General features: G+C 39.2%; 1 protein-coding gene across 1 annotated transcript in view; it reads right to left on the bottom strand.

Moving 5' to 3' along the window:
* LOC306889220 (leucine-rich repeat transmembrane neuronal protein 4) overlaps window positions 1–14,348 on the bottom strand; it is a gene marked incomplete at its 5' end in the record, with an annotated part of 87,059 nt that extends 72,711 nt beyond the window's left edge. The window contains one exon of the mRNA XM_079447958.1: window positions 12,792–14,348. Coding sequence (XP_079304084.1) covers window positions 12,792–14,348 — 1,557 coding nt within the window. The remainder of the gene's footprint in view (window positions 1–12,791) is intronic.
* Window positions 14,349–17,855: the final 3,507 nt, after the last annotated feature.

Genomic DNA, 17,855 nt, shown 5'->3' on the forward strand with positions numbered 1-17,855 from the left:
CTGGTGGTGGATGGGAGGGGGAGGTAAGATGACCTTGATACGCAAATAGACCTTCTTTAAAAAAAGGAAAACTAGCTAAAGATATTTATCATGCAGTGGACCATTGGCAGAGATGTAGATGGGGTTCTGCTTCTTAATTATCTTCATTATCTATTAGAAATTATTTTCCAATTATTTCCCTCGTGCAGAAGACGAAAGGTTTTTAAAAGGGGTTTGGACTTTATGGACCTCATGAAATTGCTTTTTTTTCTTTGATTAAATGAATCTCTTGTTGAAATAGCCAGTTCGTTGTTAGTTTCTATCACAGCATCATGATTTGCTATTTTTTATTGACAGCCAATAGCAGGTGACATTAGGGAGAAGGGGGAGTTAGCAGAACAAAACGATATAAATCACAAAATAAGGTTCAAAATTATTAAAAGATGATAAAATAACACTCGTTTTCATTTTGAATATCTGCTTTTCAAATAAATATGTTAGGGCCAGAAGGTACACAGACCCTTTAAGCCATAAACTTCAATATGAATTCCATGATTTCAATAACGAAAATGAATTATTTGCTCAACCTCCTGTCATTCCTGAACACCTGTGAACGAACGGCTCTCTTCAAAAACGTATTGATTCAGCTCACAAACTGGACCGAACGATTCATTCACCATTGGAACCAAGCTGGTTTTCAAGTTTAACTGATCACAACTAATCCTAAAATAATCTCGAACAAATCAACTGTATCATATAACTTACATGTGGACATTTTGTGTGTGCTCAAAAAGAGAAAAGCTATTAATGTAACAATACAGGCAAAATAACCCAAACCAAACTGCACAAGTAAATGAAATGACTTGGAAATGTATACCTTGTGTGATATATGCATATGTGGGACCGTGTTCCATGTTTACTAAAAAGAGACGTGATTCTTTTTCAACCTCAACCTAAACATGTTTTGTCACCCCATACAACAGATTTTTGGTAACACTTTACCATAAGGTATGTGTTAAGAGGTTAATGCATAATCTATCATGCGTAAACAATGCACAATACTTTAAATCATCTTAATTCATATTAATTTCAGCATTTATTTATACATGTTTAAAATCCAAATCTGTTACCATGAACTAAGATGAATAGTTGTATTGACATTTAATAACAATAAGAAGGATTACTAAATGTTTGATAGCTATACTGTTCATTGTTGGTTCATGTTAGTTAATGCATTTACTAATGTTAACAAATACCTAAATAAAATGCTTATTGTAAAGTATTAACGATTTTTCTTTTGTTTTGTTTACAAAAGAACGAGCAGCTTCTTTATATATGTGATTTAACAGAGGAAAATGTCTAATATTAAACTTAAGCTTGTAAGGCAATTGGAAAAAACTAAAAGTGTAGAGTAGTTTTGCATACATTTTATGTATAGTAGGCTGTATAGATTCAAACACTGAGTAATGCTGCCGAACATTGTCTGAGTAACAAAAACATGACCATAATAAAAGAGTTATTCGTTTCTAGAATTCTTTCTTTCTTTTGTGTAATATGTAGTCCTGCCATTTGAAATCCCGCTAAATCCAGCCTTTATTTCATTCCGGGACAGCTGCATTATAATCATGATCACACGTTTATTCATCTTTTGCTCTGTGCCGAGCCTCCAAATGGGAAACATGCTCCAGCCCACCATGTGCCATGTTCTCGAGAGCCGAAGGCCCCGTGTGTGCCCACTGGGCCAAATGCCTGCTCAAGCTATGACATGATCCTAATCGACACTAGCACACGGGAAGTCTCCAGCCAGAGGGCCGAGAGCCAGACACCACAATGACCGCGTCTCCCGTTCCACCGAGCTCCTTACGAAACAATGCGAGGTCAGAAAAAAGCACTCGATATCATTCCGCAGCTGTGCTTTTGTTTCTCATCTTCTGTATGAGGAGCGCGGGCTCGGCCGCCGTCGGCCTCCGCCGCCCTTTCCGACAGAGAGAGTTTGTTTATCACACTGAAGCATATTGCCGACGTCCTCGGAAGGCGAGGGAAGAAAGAGAGGGGGGAACCCGGGAAGGAGAGAAACGGAGGGACAGATAGAGGCTGTGAAAAAAGAGAAAGGGAGAGGAATAAAGCGAGAACGAGTGCATTGGAAAGCACATAATGAAAGGGACAGAGGCTAATTAAGGGAGGCTGGATTAATTAAGCTTTCTGTCTGCATCTCGCTCTAGCACTGCCAGCACACCCTCCATCCCCTCATAAAACGCGCCGGGGTTGTTGTTGGACACGTTTCCCTAGGAACGTAATTGCAACAGCGTGTAATTAGCTCCGTGCTAGCTCGGTTAGCATCGCAGGTAAGCAGAAGGTAAAGGGATAAAATAAAATAAAGGTACGATGGCTGTTGACTATTTGTGTTAAGGCATGCGGTTAATTAAACGTGTTTGGGGACGATAATGCGTTCATTCAATTTGTCTTTAAACTGTTCTCTACGATTTATAAAAACTGATCGGAGATGAATTGAGCTGCAGCGCAAATGTTGCATAAATACACACCCCCAAGAATTTAATTCTGGCATCATTTACTCACCCTTAAATTGTTCCAAATCTGTGAAATTAATAGTTGTTCTGCTGAACATGTGTGGAGGATTGTTTTTAACTTAACAGTACTGGGGCACCATTGACTACCATGGGCAGGGAGAACATTTATATGGTAGTCAATGGTGTCCCACAACAATCTGGTTTGCCACATTCTTCAAAACATCCTCTTTAGTCTTTAGCAAAACGTATATATATATATATATTTATAGAGAGAGACAGAGATACTGTATAATAAGGTTTAAAACAACTTAAAGGGTGATTAAAGGATGACTGAATATTCATTTTCGGGTGAAGTATTCCTTTAAATAGTATCCATTTGTTAGATTTTGCTCTTTTCTTTAATGACACTAATTTTATTGAATAAAACGCTATATCGTGTCATTCGTTTAAATTTAAAACAATTATGTACATCTATAGCAATAATTTCATAGCATTGTTAATTTCTACATTAATGCTACAGACGCCAGGCGGTCAGTGATTCACGCACAGTTCAGTAACCGCTACTTCATAGTGCACGTTGACATTGTAAATGAACCATTATCAAAATACACGGCGTCTGCTCAAGTCTAGTGCTTTCTCGGAACGCTGAAGGCATATGGAACTTAAAGGTCAAACGTGGATGATCCATCAAATTACCGCGGTTCCTCGCGTTCTTTTCTGCCAAAGACACTTGTACATCTCAGCTCAGACTGTCATTTGCGAAAGCCTCTTAAACAACATCTATGTTTTATAAAGACAGCTCAGTCCAAACCCTCCGTTCGATCTAATTAAGCATCACTTCAACTTGTTTTCCATAACACTGAGTTGCAACAAGCCATCTGGGACGGAAAACAATCCTCTTTAACAATCTCAAATAACCGACCAACCTTCCAAAAAAAAAAAAAAAACACTCACGCCTCAATTGCAAGGGTCTTCGCTAACATGAATGAGGGCGCACTTTTGGCGCAAGAGCCCTTGTTGGTTGTGTTCCTCCTCCCTGCTCAACATAGCAAATGTTGAGGGCCCTTCAGCTCCGTTCACTATGCTGGATCCTTGGCCAAAAACCAGCACTGATGGACATAAATATTTATCGGGTGCCAAAGCTTTGCCAACCTGAAGGTGGGGGGACAAAATCACAGAGAAGTGGGAAAAAAGCACGGTTATTTGGTGATGATTGACGTTAAGGCCTGCTGTCAAAAACTCATTTTGAGACGGGCGGCCGGAATGCCCTTGTGCCAAGCTTCAGGCCAGTTTATGATAATCCCTATAAATTATAATGCACTCCACAGACGTTAAAAACCATGATTGGTGCTAAATTAAATGAGCTGTGACTATCCGGTCAGAGCGAGATGGATCTGTTCTGCTAGCTGTTTCTCCATTAGAGAAGTATCTTGTCTTTTTACACAGCGTCGTGTGCAGCGTGTTGCTTTCTACAAGTGGTCTCCAACCCGGTTCCTGGAGGACCTCCAGGACTAAACATGTCAGATGTCTCCTTAGCCAAACACACCTGAGTCAACTCATCAGCTCATTAGTGTAACTTCAAGACCTGAAATAAGAATGTGAGATAAGGGAGACATCCAAAGTATACCGCTGGAGATCATCCAGGAACAGGGTGGAAAGCAACTTGGAAGCACAGACTGTGTGTTTCATTTTTCGGGGCACTGCGTTCTTTCAAAAGCTTTATTGAGAAGTGAACCACGTGAAGCTGGATGGTTTAAAGTTAAAATACACACCCATATCCCAGTTTAATGCACATGGCCATCTGTAAGCAAGGCACTCGTGTTGAATTCCCCCAAAAATGTGCAAACACATTGAAAATTGCTGTTTGAATGCCAAACTGACTTGACGCATCACCCATGGCAAGTGTTTCAGAGGGACATCTGTCTGTGGACCAATGGAGTAAGAAATGTCTGCAATTTCGTTTGGGGCTGCAGAAATTGGACGCTTAACTGTTTATTTAGAAAATGAACACAAGTTTACAACTTGTTCCTTGGCGCAGAACGGTTTATTCTTTTTTAGTGATCATCAGGCAGAACTGAATCGTGTGCGTTTGCTTTTCCTTTACCTTTCTCTCTTCGAGTTTTTTTCACTAGTTTTAAACCTGTTCTTAACCGCTAACTAGATTTGTAGCAGAACCGTTAATCTCAGACTCGCATCTTTGTCTGTTGGGAGGATTAGTGCATTTTCATTATTCAGAGAGGTCAAAGGTACTGTTCAACACCATTTGTTAACCAAAATTTGTTGAGTCTAATGATGATTAATGCCCTTGTTGCAGGCTTACCACTGTTGTACTAAAGCAAACTTGTTTCTCTTTTTTTCCCCACAAAAGCAATTAGAGCAATTTAAAATCCACGGAACGCATCACAGTCTGACAGTTTAAGCTTTTAATGCAAATGTGACGGCAACGTAATGTACGAAACGCCAAAACGTGAAGCCGCTGGCCTAATTGCTCATAACTAAAAGATTAATATTGAATGAGGAGCCTTCAAGAACACGCAGAGTGATTTCAGCACCTCTACTTCTGCACATTCACACGATAGTCCCTGTGGGTCTGGCAGTGTGATGGCCTTATAACATCCTGTTTATTGCGAGTAGGAGATGTATGATTTATAAGCTCACAAAGACACAATGTAAATATGTTGCAGCTGCAATAGGGTCATTTCCTTGATGCAATACATTTTCACGTCCCAATCAAATGTCTTGATATACTGGGATCAGTGGCGTAGCCAGGGGAGGGGCCATGGGGGCACTGGCCCCTCTTGAAAACTGATTGGCCCCCGATTGTGCCCCCACCCTTCTACTTGTCTGTCACTCACAAATTCAAATTATAATCGTTCAGTTTGTAGTAATTAATGATTGCGTCGCGATGCTTCTCAACTAGGACCAAGAATAGGAAGCTGCTGTTTTCCAACATCAACAACAAAAAAACACACGGTAAGTTGATCTATTTTATATTGCTTATGTTTTTTCGATTAGCGAGTTGTTGCAGTGCAAGAAGGGTTTGGTACTATTAACGTTAGCAGCTACCGTCTTTCGGTGTTAGGACAGACCAGGTTCGATGACGATGTTATCTCCTAGAGCAGACTAAGATAATGCTAATCGTTATATTTACTATGCACCTGACCTGATGCTGAATGTAAAATGGGAGTTACTTATTTTTTGGCCACAACGCAAGTTATATTGCAAGCGAGGTGACGAAATAAATCGTGTGATCTATGATGTTTATCTAACGCTACACACTTTAAGGTGAGACACGGCAGGCAAAAACATAGTTTTCTATTATTTTTTACTTGTCAATTGTGAGATTTGGGGCTAACGTTATTTGTCTTCAATATGTCGTCTTTCAGACTTGTGGTGAGACAAAAGTTGGCGTTCTAAATCCTCTCTCTCTCTCTCTCTCTCTCTCTCTCTCTCTCTCTCTCTCTCTCTCTCTCTCTCTCTCTCTCTCTCTACAAATATGGTAATTTCCTTTTCATCAGCAACCAATCGTGTAAGTAAAATTGGCCATTTAACTCTAAAAGCGAATCTCATAGCTGATGCCAATTTCCGACAACGTGATTCGTTCAAACGCATCACGTGACATGCTCTGACATTTCCACAGTGTTTTTGACTGTTTTTCTGTTCAGTTTAAGGCCATAAATGCCGAGTTATACGTTTTAAAGTGTTTTAGTTGGTTTGTATTGTTGTTGTTGTTGTGGTATGGTATAATCAGGGCTGCACATTTGCTTAAATCACATAAGTCCCTATATTTATATATTGGTACTTTGGTATATTGGTCATTTCAGGATCATACAGAAAAAGTGCACTCCTGAGTGTTATTTTATTAATGCATAAAGTTATGTGGTTAGAATCCTTGTATTTTACTAATATATCTTTGTGTTATAGCTGTCTCTAGGGATGAAACAGATGAGAGTGAAAGTGATGTGGAAGAGCTGGATACTTCCCCACCTTCAGAAGCTGAATTGTACTTTTTTTTAAATTAACCAGATACATAAACCTATTATAAGCCACATTTTACTACTTATGAACTAAGTTGTTGTTTATTTGTTTGGTCAGTATTAACAGTTGTTTGCCTAAATTTAATTGTATCTAATTTCTATAACTTGATGTTTACTTTTCTTGCCATACAATATATTGTAGTTTTCTTGAATTTTGTGTCAAAGTAAATAAAATTAGTCTCAAATTTAGTGTGTAGGCTACTGTGTTTTCACAGAAGTTTATTTATTACTGTTTTTCTTTCACTTTTGTAATGTGAAAAGTTAACACAAATTGTTTTGTTTTGATTTAGAGCCGTGAATAAATGCTATTAAAATATAATAGGGTATCACTGTTTATTACTGAATTTAAAGGTTCCTAAACTCTTAAAATGATTTTGATATACAGTTCACACAACACAAGATTGGCCCCTCTGTATTAATTGTGGCCCCTCTTGTGCCCCCCTGTTGAAAAAATCCTAGAATCGCCCCTGACTGGGATTAATAAAATATTAATCCCACATTAAAAAATAAATTAAAATCCTATTAGTTTTCTTACTGCACTATTCACAATTGAGTGACCATAAGAGATGATTTTAAGCGAGTGAGGTTTGCACAGATTTTAACAGATCTAAACAATATGCTGTAACACTTTACAATAAGGTTTTTTTTGTATTTGTTCAAATTAATCAAATCCAAAAACAATAAGCAATGGTCTTTTCTGCATTTATTACTTACTAACACACTTTGTTATAATTAATGACAATATAACTGTTCATTTTTGTTCATTATGCAATAACTGAGGGTACACATTTTTTTGGACCTCTTAAGACCTTTAAAATGTTAAAACCCCTCCAAAACCTGGTTTCAAACCTTTTTGGAAACAAGCAACCTGAAGGAATACTATAAGGTGCTACTTGTTTGATATGGTAGTTGACAAATAATTCAAAGTGTCCTATGTTGTGACAGCAAAATTAGAAAACAAACTGCTTATTCCATTGTTTTATAATAATAACAGTTATATTTTCATATATAACAGCATAAGAAAGGTTTATCTTCATTGTAAGTGTTTTTCTACATTTTTCACATCACACCACACAACAAATTTGCATATCAGTCCGTCTGTTTTATATACAGTATATTTAACACATTTTTAACAATATAACCATGTGATGCTTTAAACTTCAAAAATTTTGAATGACTTATTTAATGTTTCACAGTTCTACGAAATGTGAAGGTTTTTTGCTTATTTCATGGACGTATTATGAAAAAATACATTTAAGTGTTTATTTTTAGTTGTATTTGTTAGCTTTAAAACAAAAACAAATGCAATCTATAAATACATTTTTATAAAGACCGTATAAAGTCGTTTTTTAACTGTAGTTTTACATGTTGTTTATAGCTTACAATTATCCATAAAGTAACTTTTAGTAAGAAAACAGACTACAGATCAAACATCGATACAACCGGCAATGGATTTGTAGAAATTGTGATGTTTGTGATCTTGCTCAATAACACTCTTCCGTCATGTTAGACAACATATGGATACAATATTATGAATAGCCGCTTAAATTCAAGTTAACACCTTTGCTTATGTGAATGAATGAGGCATTTATATAGCTCTTTACAGTGTATTTCTGTACACCCAAACCTTACAATCATATGAATGGGGTCTCTCCTCAACCACCACCAGTGTGCAGCATCCACTTGGATGATGCGACGGCAGCCACAGTACAACGGCGCCAGTGCGCTCACCACACACCGGCTATAGGTGGACAGTAGAGAGAGATAGAGCCAATTCAGAGGGTGGGGATTATTAGGAGGCCATGATTGAAAAAGGCCAGTGGAGGGATTCCAGCCAAGACACCGGGTTAGAGCCCTACACTTTACGAAAAGTGCCATGGGATCTTTAATGACCACAGGGAGTCAGGACCTCGGCTTAACGCTCTTCCAAAGGACGGTGCTTTTAACAGTATAGTGTCCCCATCGATAACTGGGGCAATAGGACCCACACAGACCACACGGTGAGCACCCCCTGCTGGTCTCACAAACACCTCGTTCAGCTTTCCCATGACGTCTCAAATCCAGGTCTGAACAGGTTCAGCCCTGCTTAGCTTCAGTGGGGTCTTGGGCTACAGGGTGACATGGCTGCAGGAATTTCACGTTACCTCTCAATCCCCCACTAAGTGATAGCAAACCTCTTTTTTGCATCTTAATAAGCATCGTTTTCTTGCCATTGTGTAAATAACCAAGCTATAATGAATCAACTTTGTTTGTTCTTCTACTGTAAAAAGACTATTTGTATGTACAACATGAGCATAATTATGTTTTTATAAATCACAGAGTTCAAACAGAACTGCATAACAAGAAAAAAGACCTATAACCTACAATATACAGTATGTTAATCATCTATTCTTCTATGATAGAAGGAACATGAGTGGCCAACACATCACTGACAACTAAATGAGATATATTGGGAAGCCTCATCACTGAAATAACTGAATTCAAGGGGCAGCTCATCCTCAGTCGAGCCTTTATTAGTGCCGTCGATAAAGGCCCTTTGCCGTTCCAAATCGATTGAAGAAGACATTACATCTTGGCATTATATTTTACGATGAAAGATGTCCAAATGGTATGTCAGTTTAACAGAGAGCCGCTCTCAAGGTGAGGTCATGGGACAATCTCTCTTAGCAGTCTCTTCCGCACCTATATTCTATTTGTGATTCGCAACAGAGGCGATGTAAGGCATCAGTAGAACACTGGTTCTCCAGACAGGAGCAATCTGAACTGTGTGTTTGAATCTAGTCTGTTGGCTTGATGTGAAAAGCCCGTAAATCAGGTGCGCGCGCAGAATACCAAATCACCGGAGAGAGAATAGAAGTCATCAATCACGGGTGACGTGCGCTTTGCTGCACGGGAGGGAAGCCAAACCACATTAGTGTTGATGCAGCAATGCTGTGGTGTGGAGGACAGCGGGGGGAAACGGAGGAAAACAAATCGGAATTATAGATTATTAATGGAAAATATGACCGAAACGGGTCCGCTCAGATTTTCAAGCAGGAAAAGCTAAAACTGCTGTAGCTTCCGGCATTCAGTTCATCAGATCTGTTTTTATGTTTCTTAGTCGTCTCTTTTTCTTTTTCCAAGCCTTCTTAAGACCCTTTAAGATCCTAAAACTCTCTAAGCCAGGGGTCTGTAAACATGGGTGACCTGAAGGGATGAAATAATAAACGTGGTTACTTGTTGGATAAAATTAAACAATATAAATAATTATATTCATATATTATTTTATATATGTTTATATAAACGTGATGCTGTATGTATCTGTATGTACTTCTAAATATTTTGAATGATAAAGGGGTTTTATTTTACGTTTCCCTGTTAAATGAAACATTTATGAAAAATCCTCCTTATTTTATGAAAGTATTATAAAAAATAAATAAACATTACAATAAAAAAATAAACGTTTAAAAAAACATGCTTGGCAGGCAACTCACAGACTTCACAAGGGCTACCAGGTGCCCGCAGGCACCATGTTGGAGACCACTGCACTAAACCATTCAAATAACTTTACAAATTACGTTCTTTTATTTTTGTATACATATTGGCAAAACCTATCATCACACAAAATAAAAAAATAGTTAACGCGTATGTGACGCACCGCAGGGATTTACACGTAACATGAAAAAGTTTGTTTCTTGACTTGAAGCCACAAAGGAAAACATGCCAATCTCCTGGACTCTGATGTGCACCTCTGATCTCTCCAAAAGCGATTTGAGCCGGCACATCACAGCGGGGACAGAGACCCGTGCGGAGAGGTCAGCGTAGCTGTCAGAATGTTGCTCTGTCTCTCCCTCTGTGTTCTTGCCTCCTTTATTGTCTTCACTTCCTGTGAGTTGGTTTGACTTACCTGTTTACCTGTCCAGCATCATCCCAATCGGTCTGTTTGCCTGTCTGCCTGTCTTTCTTGTCTTCCCTTAAGTCTGTCCCGCTTGCCACCAGCACATTCGCCCCTATCATGGCTCTGCCAGAGGCGCCGACTGCCTCTAATGACACCTTCCTGCACTACTGACAGGTTTCGCACCCCTGGAGAATAAATGTGGCAGCAACCCTTTGGGACAACAACGAAGGCATGTAAATATAGCAAACCTGTACTAACCACAAACAAAACCGGCTCCTTAAACAGCGTCAATTGACCCCGGCTGTCAACACGCACACGCGTCAGCAGAGCCCTGACTGATAGACTGAGGAGTCTGTATTTTGTACATTTCTACTGCAGAACCTGTTTTAGAACGAAAGAAATCGTGAGAAAGATGAGACAAGAGGAGAGGAAGAGAGTGTGAAGCGAAGATTAGAGGGCGAAAAATTTAAATAAAGCAAAACATAGAGAAGTAAAAAAAGGCTCTTGGAAGTAGGGGTGTCATTAAAAACTTTCTCGTTGCATCGAGAAGATCTTGAGGAACAGAAAAGAGGAAACAGAGGAAAGAACCATCATTGCTGTCTTTTACTCTACATGAACATGGATCAAACAGTGCTCAAAGAAGCAGTGATTCAGAATACGAAGGATGCTATAAAGGTTTTCTTTACTAGCGGTTTGAAGCTCCTCAAAGACTATTCCATTTAAGTTTGGGGAGTAGTTCAGCACACACGATGTTGGACTGAAGAATGAGGATGTTGAAAGTATTGGTAAATAAAAATATAAAAACATCGGTATTTGTCTCTGTAGAATAGAATACTGACTCAGTTGGGTAGTCATGCAATATTCAACGGATGTCTATCGAGCTTTTATATGCGCATGCACCCTTATGGTGCAGCTTTGTGTGAGGATGTTGAAAAGCACTTTTTTGTTGGAAATGCAATTTGCAGTTGTAGGAATGCAAGTGGGCGGGACTAAAAAGTGTATGTGTAAAATTATAAATTCTGTGCATTAGACCTTGTAGTTTAAATGCAGGCAGCTTTGTGCTTTTTTAGACATTTTGACTTTTTATTGTGTATAATTTGTTAAATTTTTCAATTTATTACAGTTTAGAGCTAATAAATAAACAGCCTTAGACAAAAAATAAATGGATATCGCTGCTGTCCGTCTGGACCCTTGTATGTCTATAGTTTTGTTGTTGTTGCCGTGAATCATTATTATTAGTCACCCTTTATGTTTGTCACTATGTTTTGCAAATATCTAAGCAATAAAAAGTATTAAAAAGTGCTTGTCAACATTTAAAAAGCAAAGTGTTTCTTCTATTTCCGGTAAAACTGTGAATTTAGACATCCAATTTTTGGATGGACAGCGACAACATATAAAGCAATATTTAACACATTTGCAAAAAATGAACTCGACCATGTGTTCTACGGTGTGAAAGCAAAAAATGTAGTAAACAAATATATAATATTTTACTAATATGTATATGTATAATATAAAACAGCATAAGAGAGATTTATCTTCGTTAATATTTTCTTTGGCTTTCACACTATAGGACACATGTACTGTTTATTTGTCAACTATAATATAAACAATTCAATTCGCTTAATTACTTTTTTTGTATTTATGTTAATATGTTATGTATTTGTGTTCATTTCATGTGTATGTAATATCATTTTGTATAATAGAGGGTGCTCCGAAGCATATCATTTTGCGCCAAGAATCATTAAACAACATCCAGGTATTAGCTATTCAAATTTTGGTCACCTGACAAACCAATAACAAGGGACCAAGCTACAAAATTACTGTTACATAATTTCTAAAGAAACCCAAATGTCGTTGGTGAAAGAGAGAAGAAGCAAGACATGACAGAGTCTGACAAAGCACAAATACTATAAAATATCCTATCAACTTCAGGAAAGTGCCTTACAGGTAGAGGAAGGCATTAAAAAAGACATGTCAATGTGCAAATGCATCGTGTCAAACCACAGCACAAAATAATAATTATTATATATATTAATCTCAAATTACTTGTACTCATGTTACCAGTACTGCTTTAAAAAAGACTATCACACTGCTAATATCACACAAAAATTCTGAATTAACAAGACTAATAGTAAGTTAATTAACACCCCGTCAAGAGGTTAAACAAACCGCATGCTGTGCCAATAAACATCTCAACACATATCCCTGCCGAAAACATATCCCTCCCACACATACACTTCTATCTCAACAAATATGATGCCAAATAAAGGGCATCAAAACACAGCACATACAACAATTTCCACAAAAGCAGTTAAATAATTTAGCAAAATGAATTTATAGCATAAGAAAAATTCAGGTGTGGAGTCATACCTCACATTCTCTGGAGCCGGAGATGGTGTAGGTGCAAGGTCCAGTACCGTTGACCAGCACGTCCGTGGCCTCCGAGTTATTAGGCTTGTAGTCCACATAGTACTCCTGCAACGGCGTGCTGAGCGTGCGTTCCGTCTCCCGTGACTTTTTTCGACGTTTGCGAGCTGCAGCCGAGTTTTCCTGCAGCTGCTTAACACTGCTAGGGTAACGCTTCCAGGAGACATAAATTACCAAGAGTATCATGGCAACTGACAGGAAGAGGGCAACGCTGCCAGCCACTATCTTGTGGAAGGAAACCGGCTCAAAGTCTTGCTCGGGAGGTGGGACAGCAGGCTTAGAAGGCGCTGAAGAGGTTGCGTCTTTCAACGATGTGCCTTGGCTCCTTCTACTATCTCCGGATTTGAGGGTCGGGACAAAAGAGCTGGCTGGGGTTTGGGCAAAGGCGACAAATGGGACGGAGGGAACGATGACCGTCGATGGCGTAGCAGAGGTACTCCTGCAAACTCCGCTGGCGTCGACAGCATCCATAACCTTCTCACCTTGAACTTCTTTGGGCGATGCACATATCATATTGATCTCCTTATTTCCACGGAAGGTTCTTAGCCAGGCTGCTAGAGGACACACGACCGATCCACAGTCCCACATGTTTCCAGCCAGACTTATACTAGTGAGAGAGGCCCAGGCATCCACAACCTCTTGAGTCACATTGATAAGCTTGTTTGAATCCAGGTTGAGTGTCTGCAAGTTGGGAATGGCCCGGTACACCTCCGTATCTATCTCCTGGAGGTCGTTTCCTGAAAGGTCCAGTTTCTGCAACGACGTCCAAGTCCACGTAAGGCCTTCGCTCATGGTCCGGATGCGGTTCCACTGCAGGTAAAGAGCACGCAAATTAGAGAAGCGTGGAAAGTTGAAGAAGTTGATTTTGGAGAACTGGTTATGTTCGATATGCAGCTCCGTCAGCTTGGTCAGGCCTGACATTGAATTACGGGTGATGCTGCGGAGGCGATTGTAGCCAAGGTCGAGGAACTCCAGATTACGGCAGTCCTGAAAAAGGCGAGAGGGGAGGTTCTTAAGGGAGTTGGAGCGCATGTGCAAGCTCAGCAGCTTGCGTAGTCCCTGGAACTGCCCCGGCTGTAGAGCTTGCAGCTTGTTATAAGAGAGATCCAGGTTTCTCAAATTTGGTACCAGGTGAAACGTGGTGTTATGAAGCAGCGTGATCTTGTTAGAGCTCAATATCAGCTCTTTAAGTCTCCGTATCCCTTGAAAGGCACGGGCATCCACGTTGGCAATATAGTTGTGATCTAGGTACAACCAAATGAGCTGGTTGAGGCCAACAAATTGGCTGGCTTTTAAGCTTGCCAAGCTGTTGTATCGCAGGGATAGGCCCTGACAGCCACCCGAGAGGTTTTTAGGGACATCACGGAATGCGCTGGACTCACAGTATACGATCTTGCCATCACATCGACAACTTCGAGGGCAAGGACGATCACCGAAGCAGGGGGTGGCGGAGAACCATGCCTGCATTAGCAGTGGCACCATAAACCAGCGGTGCCTCATGGCAAAGCCTGGAATGGACAAGAAAAGCAATATTAAGTAAACACTTTGTTAATTCACAACATAAGCGCATTAACCCATCTGACAAGATTTGAAAAAAGTTGGTTTTCCCAAAAAGGAAAATTATAGGCCTTCATAGAACATAAAAGTCATAATATTTTCATTTTCATTTATTTACTTCTTTGCCCATTTATTAGGTACACGGAGTATTACGGACTCGACACATTTGAAAGCTGCTCTTACATGTCTATGGAAAATTATAGAAATCTAGTGACTGACAGCCTCAGAATGGTTTTACTTCCATTCTAAAGAAAACTATTCAATGAAAAGCAAATGGCGACTGGGTGTCAGTCACTGACATTCTTCTTCTTGACTGGTACGGAAAAATCACACAGGTATGAAACAAGCTGAGGGGGGTAAATAATGACAGCATTTTCCTATTTGGGTGAACATTCCATTTGAAGATGGATTAGCTATGCGTTCAATTCAACTTCAGAATGTAATGTGTATCATAGTGCTTAGAATAATTCAGAGAAGTTTCAAAGCAGGAACTAACATGACTAATTAAAAGGGAAATTCTGTAATTGTTCGGCGATTATACTCCCTTGCAGTAGTACATTTACACTGGAATATGATCACAAGGGACCCAATTAACAATGGTGATTGTTGAAATCAATCCAGTCATGGCTTGTTGTTTAATTCTCCTTTCTGGCAATAGAAAACATGCTATCAGTACAAGCCAGTGTTACAATAAGCTTGGACACAAGCCCACTACAGCATGAAAGCAAGTATCCTGAGAGATGCTTCGGCCATCCTATTACACCCTAATTATAATCTAAATGATTGTCAGTCAAACAAATCTGCTATTTTCCTGCCAGCGTTTGTGAGTTTTTCCCTAATGCAAATAGGAAACCTTGGTGTTGCGTTTGTGAAAATATAAAGGTGTGGGCATGTTACGTCTTATATCAGCAGTGAATCCTCAACCAAACATTAGCTGTTGAGGTCAGAGGTCTGGATAAAATACACATTTTCTGTGCTTGAAGGTCTCAGTACATGACTATAATGGGATTTTATCATTCGTTCTGGCCTTCACGGCAGCACTGTTTCGTTATGAAAGGGTTTCGATTCGGTGTCTGACATAGAAACATACCGACCACATTTACAAAGCTATAGTTAGAAATAACTTCTGAAATCACAATCCTAAGGCATTATCTGTCTGTATCAGAAAAAGATGTAGGCATGGTGCATTAATATTGTCATAATAAAAATTCATACAGGTGGTTATGAAATATCACAGCAACCACTTTGCTTGAAGGCAAAACGATTGCAAACCCATCCAAATAATATTTTCAGAAATGCCACGTCTAGTGGATCTATACCTTTAAAGCGTTTCTGCCAGAAGTGGTTCTCTAATTTTGAAAAAGAGATATTGCATTGACGGGGTATTCTTTCTCACAACATTTAAAGTTTATTAGTACCAAAATGTTTGAATAATCATGAACCTTGCAATACACAATAGTGCCCAAAATAACTTGGACACCTAAGTCGCACTTAAAAATGTATGAATATGACATAAAAATGCATCAAAACTGAATTAAGCAGTTGTTGTAATGCCATAGGTCACAGGACACTGCAAATGGATGTGGGGTAATGTGTCTATCTTACACGTGTTCTAATTCTGTATCATTTTGGATGCAAAGTCATTTATTAAAAGCAGCTGCAGCCGTACACAACTTTAGATGCTAAAAGCGGCCTCTGTTAAAACCGAAGTGATTTTTAATGAATGTTTCCCACAGGTTGATGCAGGTGTTTCACTGAATATCTACAGGTGTACTTCCAACAATGTTCCAACATCCACAACGTGTTCAACTTTTCAACGGTACGTCGACTGTTTTATTGTTTTAATAAATGTTTTGGGTCACACTTGGGGCAATTCTCGCCATTAACAAACCATTAGCCACGACCTTTTCCTCAAAAAACTCTTTATTTGCTGCTTATTAATAGTTTGTAAGGTAGTTGTTAGGTCTAGGTATTGGTTAGGATTAGGGATGTAGAGTATGGTCATGCAGAATATGTGCTTCAGAAGTACTAATAAACAGCCAATATGCCAATAACACGCATGCTTATAATAACTAATAGTGAGAATTGCCCCCTATACTGACGTCTTACCATGTCTTGTTGTTACCTACTGGAGTGATATTCATACATTTAAAATTGTATGTAAATAATTTCTTTACATGATCAACAACAGCGGCCCACAAATACAAAGAGAAAACAAAGGTGCCGTTATCCATGTAAACCACTGGCACACAGGTAAGCTGCACCCACATAAAAGCAATTGCATCTCTAGCTTCAATACATATATCAACTATATAATCAGCCTGAATAAGTTTAATGACATTTACTAATGAAACGATGCTGATAAACTTAATGACCCAAGTGAGATCTAATGAAAACGAATTTGTTTCCAAACCTGCACTGCCACTTTTCTTATTTTAGAAGCAACTGTACAATTTCTTATCTTGGTAAAAACGATGCTGCCCCTATAGACATACACATATAGCCCTTGCGGAGAAGCTCCAAAAATTTGCCTGGTTAGTTATTTTATGTTTGCTGTCAAGATCTTCCACTACAGTGCCGCAAAGCAGCGAGCATAGCTCATCGTTTTACGAGCTGTGAAAGGCCATCTCGCCGCGCGCTGCTAACGAATAACAATCAGAGCAGGTCGCATATCTGTCAAATAGCTCCTGTAAAATGATGGAAAGCATCAAGTACCCTAATGCGTCCACGAGAAGGAATGTAGTTTACGATTAACAGGAGTGTCTTGTTAAATAAATTGTGTGAGAATTAGAAAAAAACATGATTCACATGAACAGCGCGTCCGTTACAAAATGCAATAATACCCGAAGTTACCAACACTTTCAACACTCATGCAATGCGTAGTAAGCCTATTTTCTCGGCACCTAAAAGCAACGCAGACAGTGCCTTCATTTTACAATGATGTAGTGCATATAACTAGAATCAGCTATCCAAGCGTTGCGTGCGCATTTACGCACACACGGACGCACAACGATGCGCGCACGAAATGTGATCCTAACATGTTAGAAAATGTGCAGTCTGGTCAGGTTCACCATGTGATGTGGCTGGAACTACCAGTGTGCCCTGAACTATCAATGCACACAGACTCGAGCTAAAAAGTTGCTTTGCTTCCAAAAATGAGGTCCGATTCCGGTGCCAATCCATTGATCCGGCATCGGTCTTCTCTTTAAAACAGTGAGGGATGGAGAATCCCATTAAATAAACGAATGCTCAGACAACACATTATACAGCAGGATATATATAACGATAAGAATGCAAGGTCAGATGTGTATGTAAAATAAATGCATGCAACAAAACCAACATCGTATGCACTTAATGCCTAAAGATGAGAACATACCATGCATTTATATGCAACCTATCCTCAGCTTTGATATACGGACAGAGCAAACAAGGCGTACAATTTAACATAGG

The sequence above is a fragment of the Barbatula barbatula genome, assembly GCF_947034865.1.
Source record: "Barbatula barbatula genome assembly, chromosome: 24".
NCBI classification, from domain to species: Eukaryota; Metazoa; Chordata; class Actinopteri; order Cypriniformes; family Nemacheilidae; genus Barbatula; species Barbatula barbatula.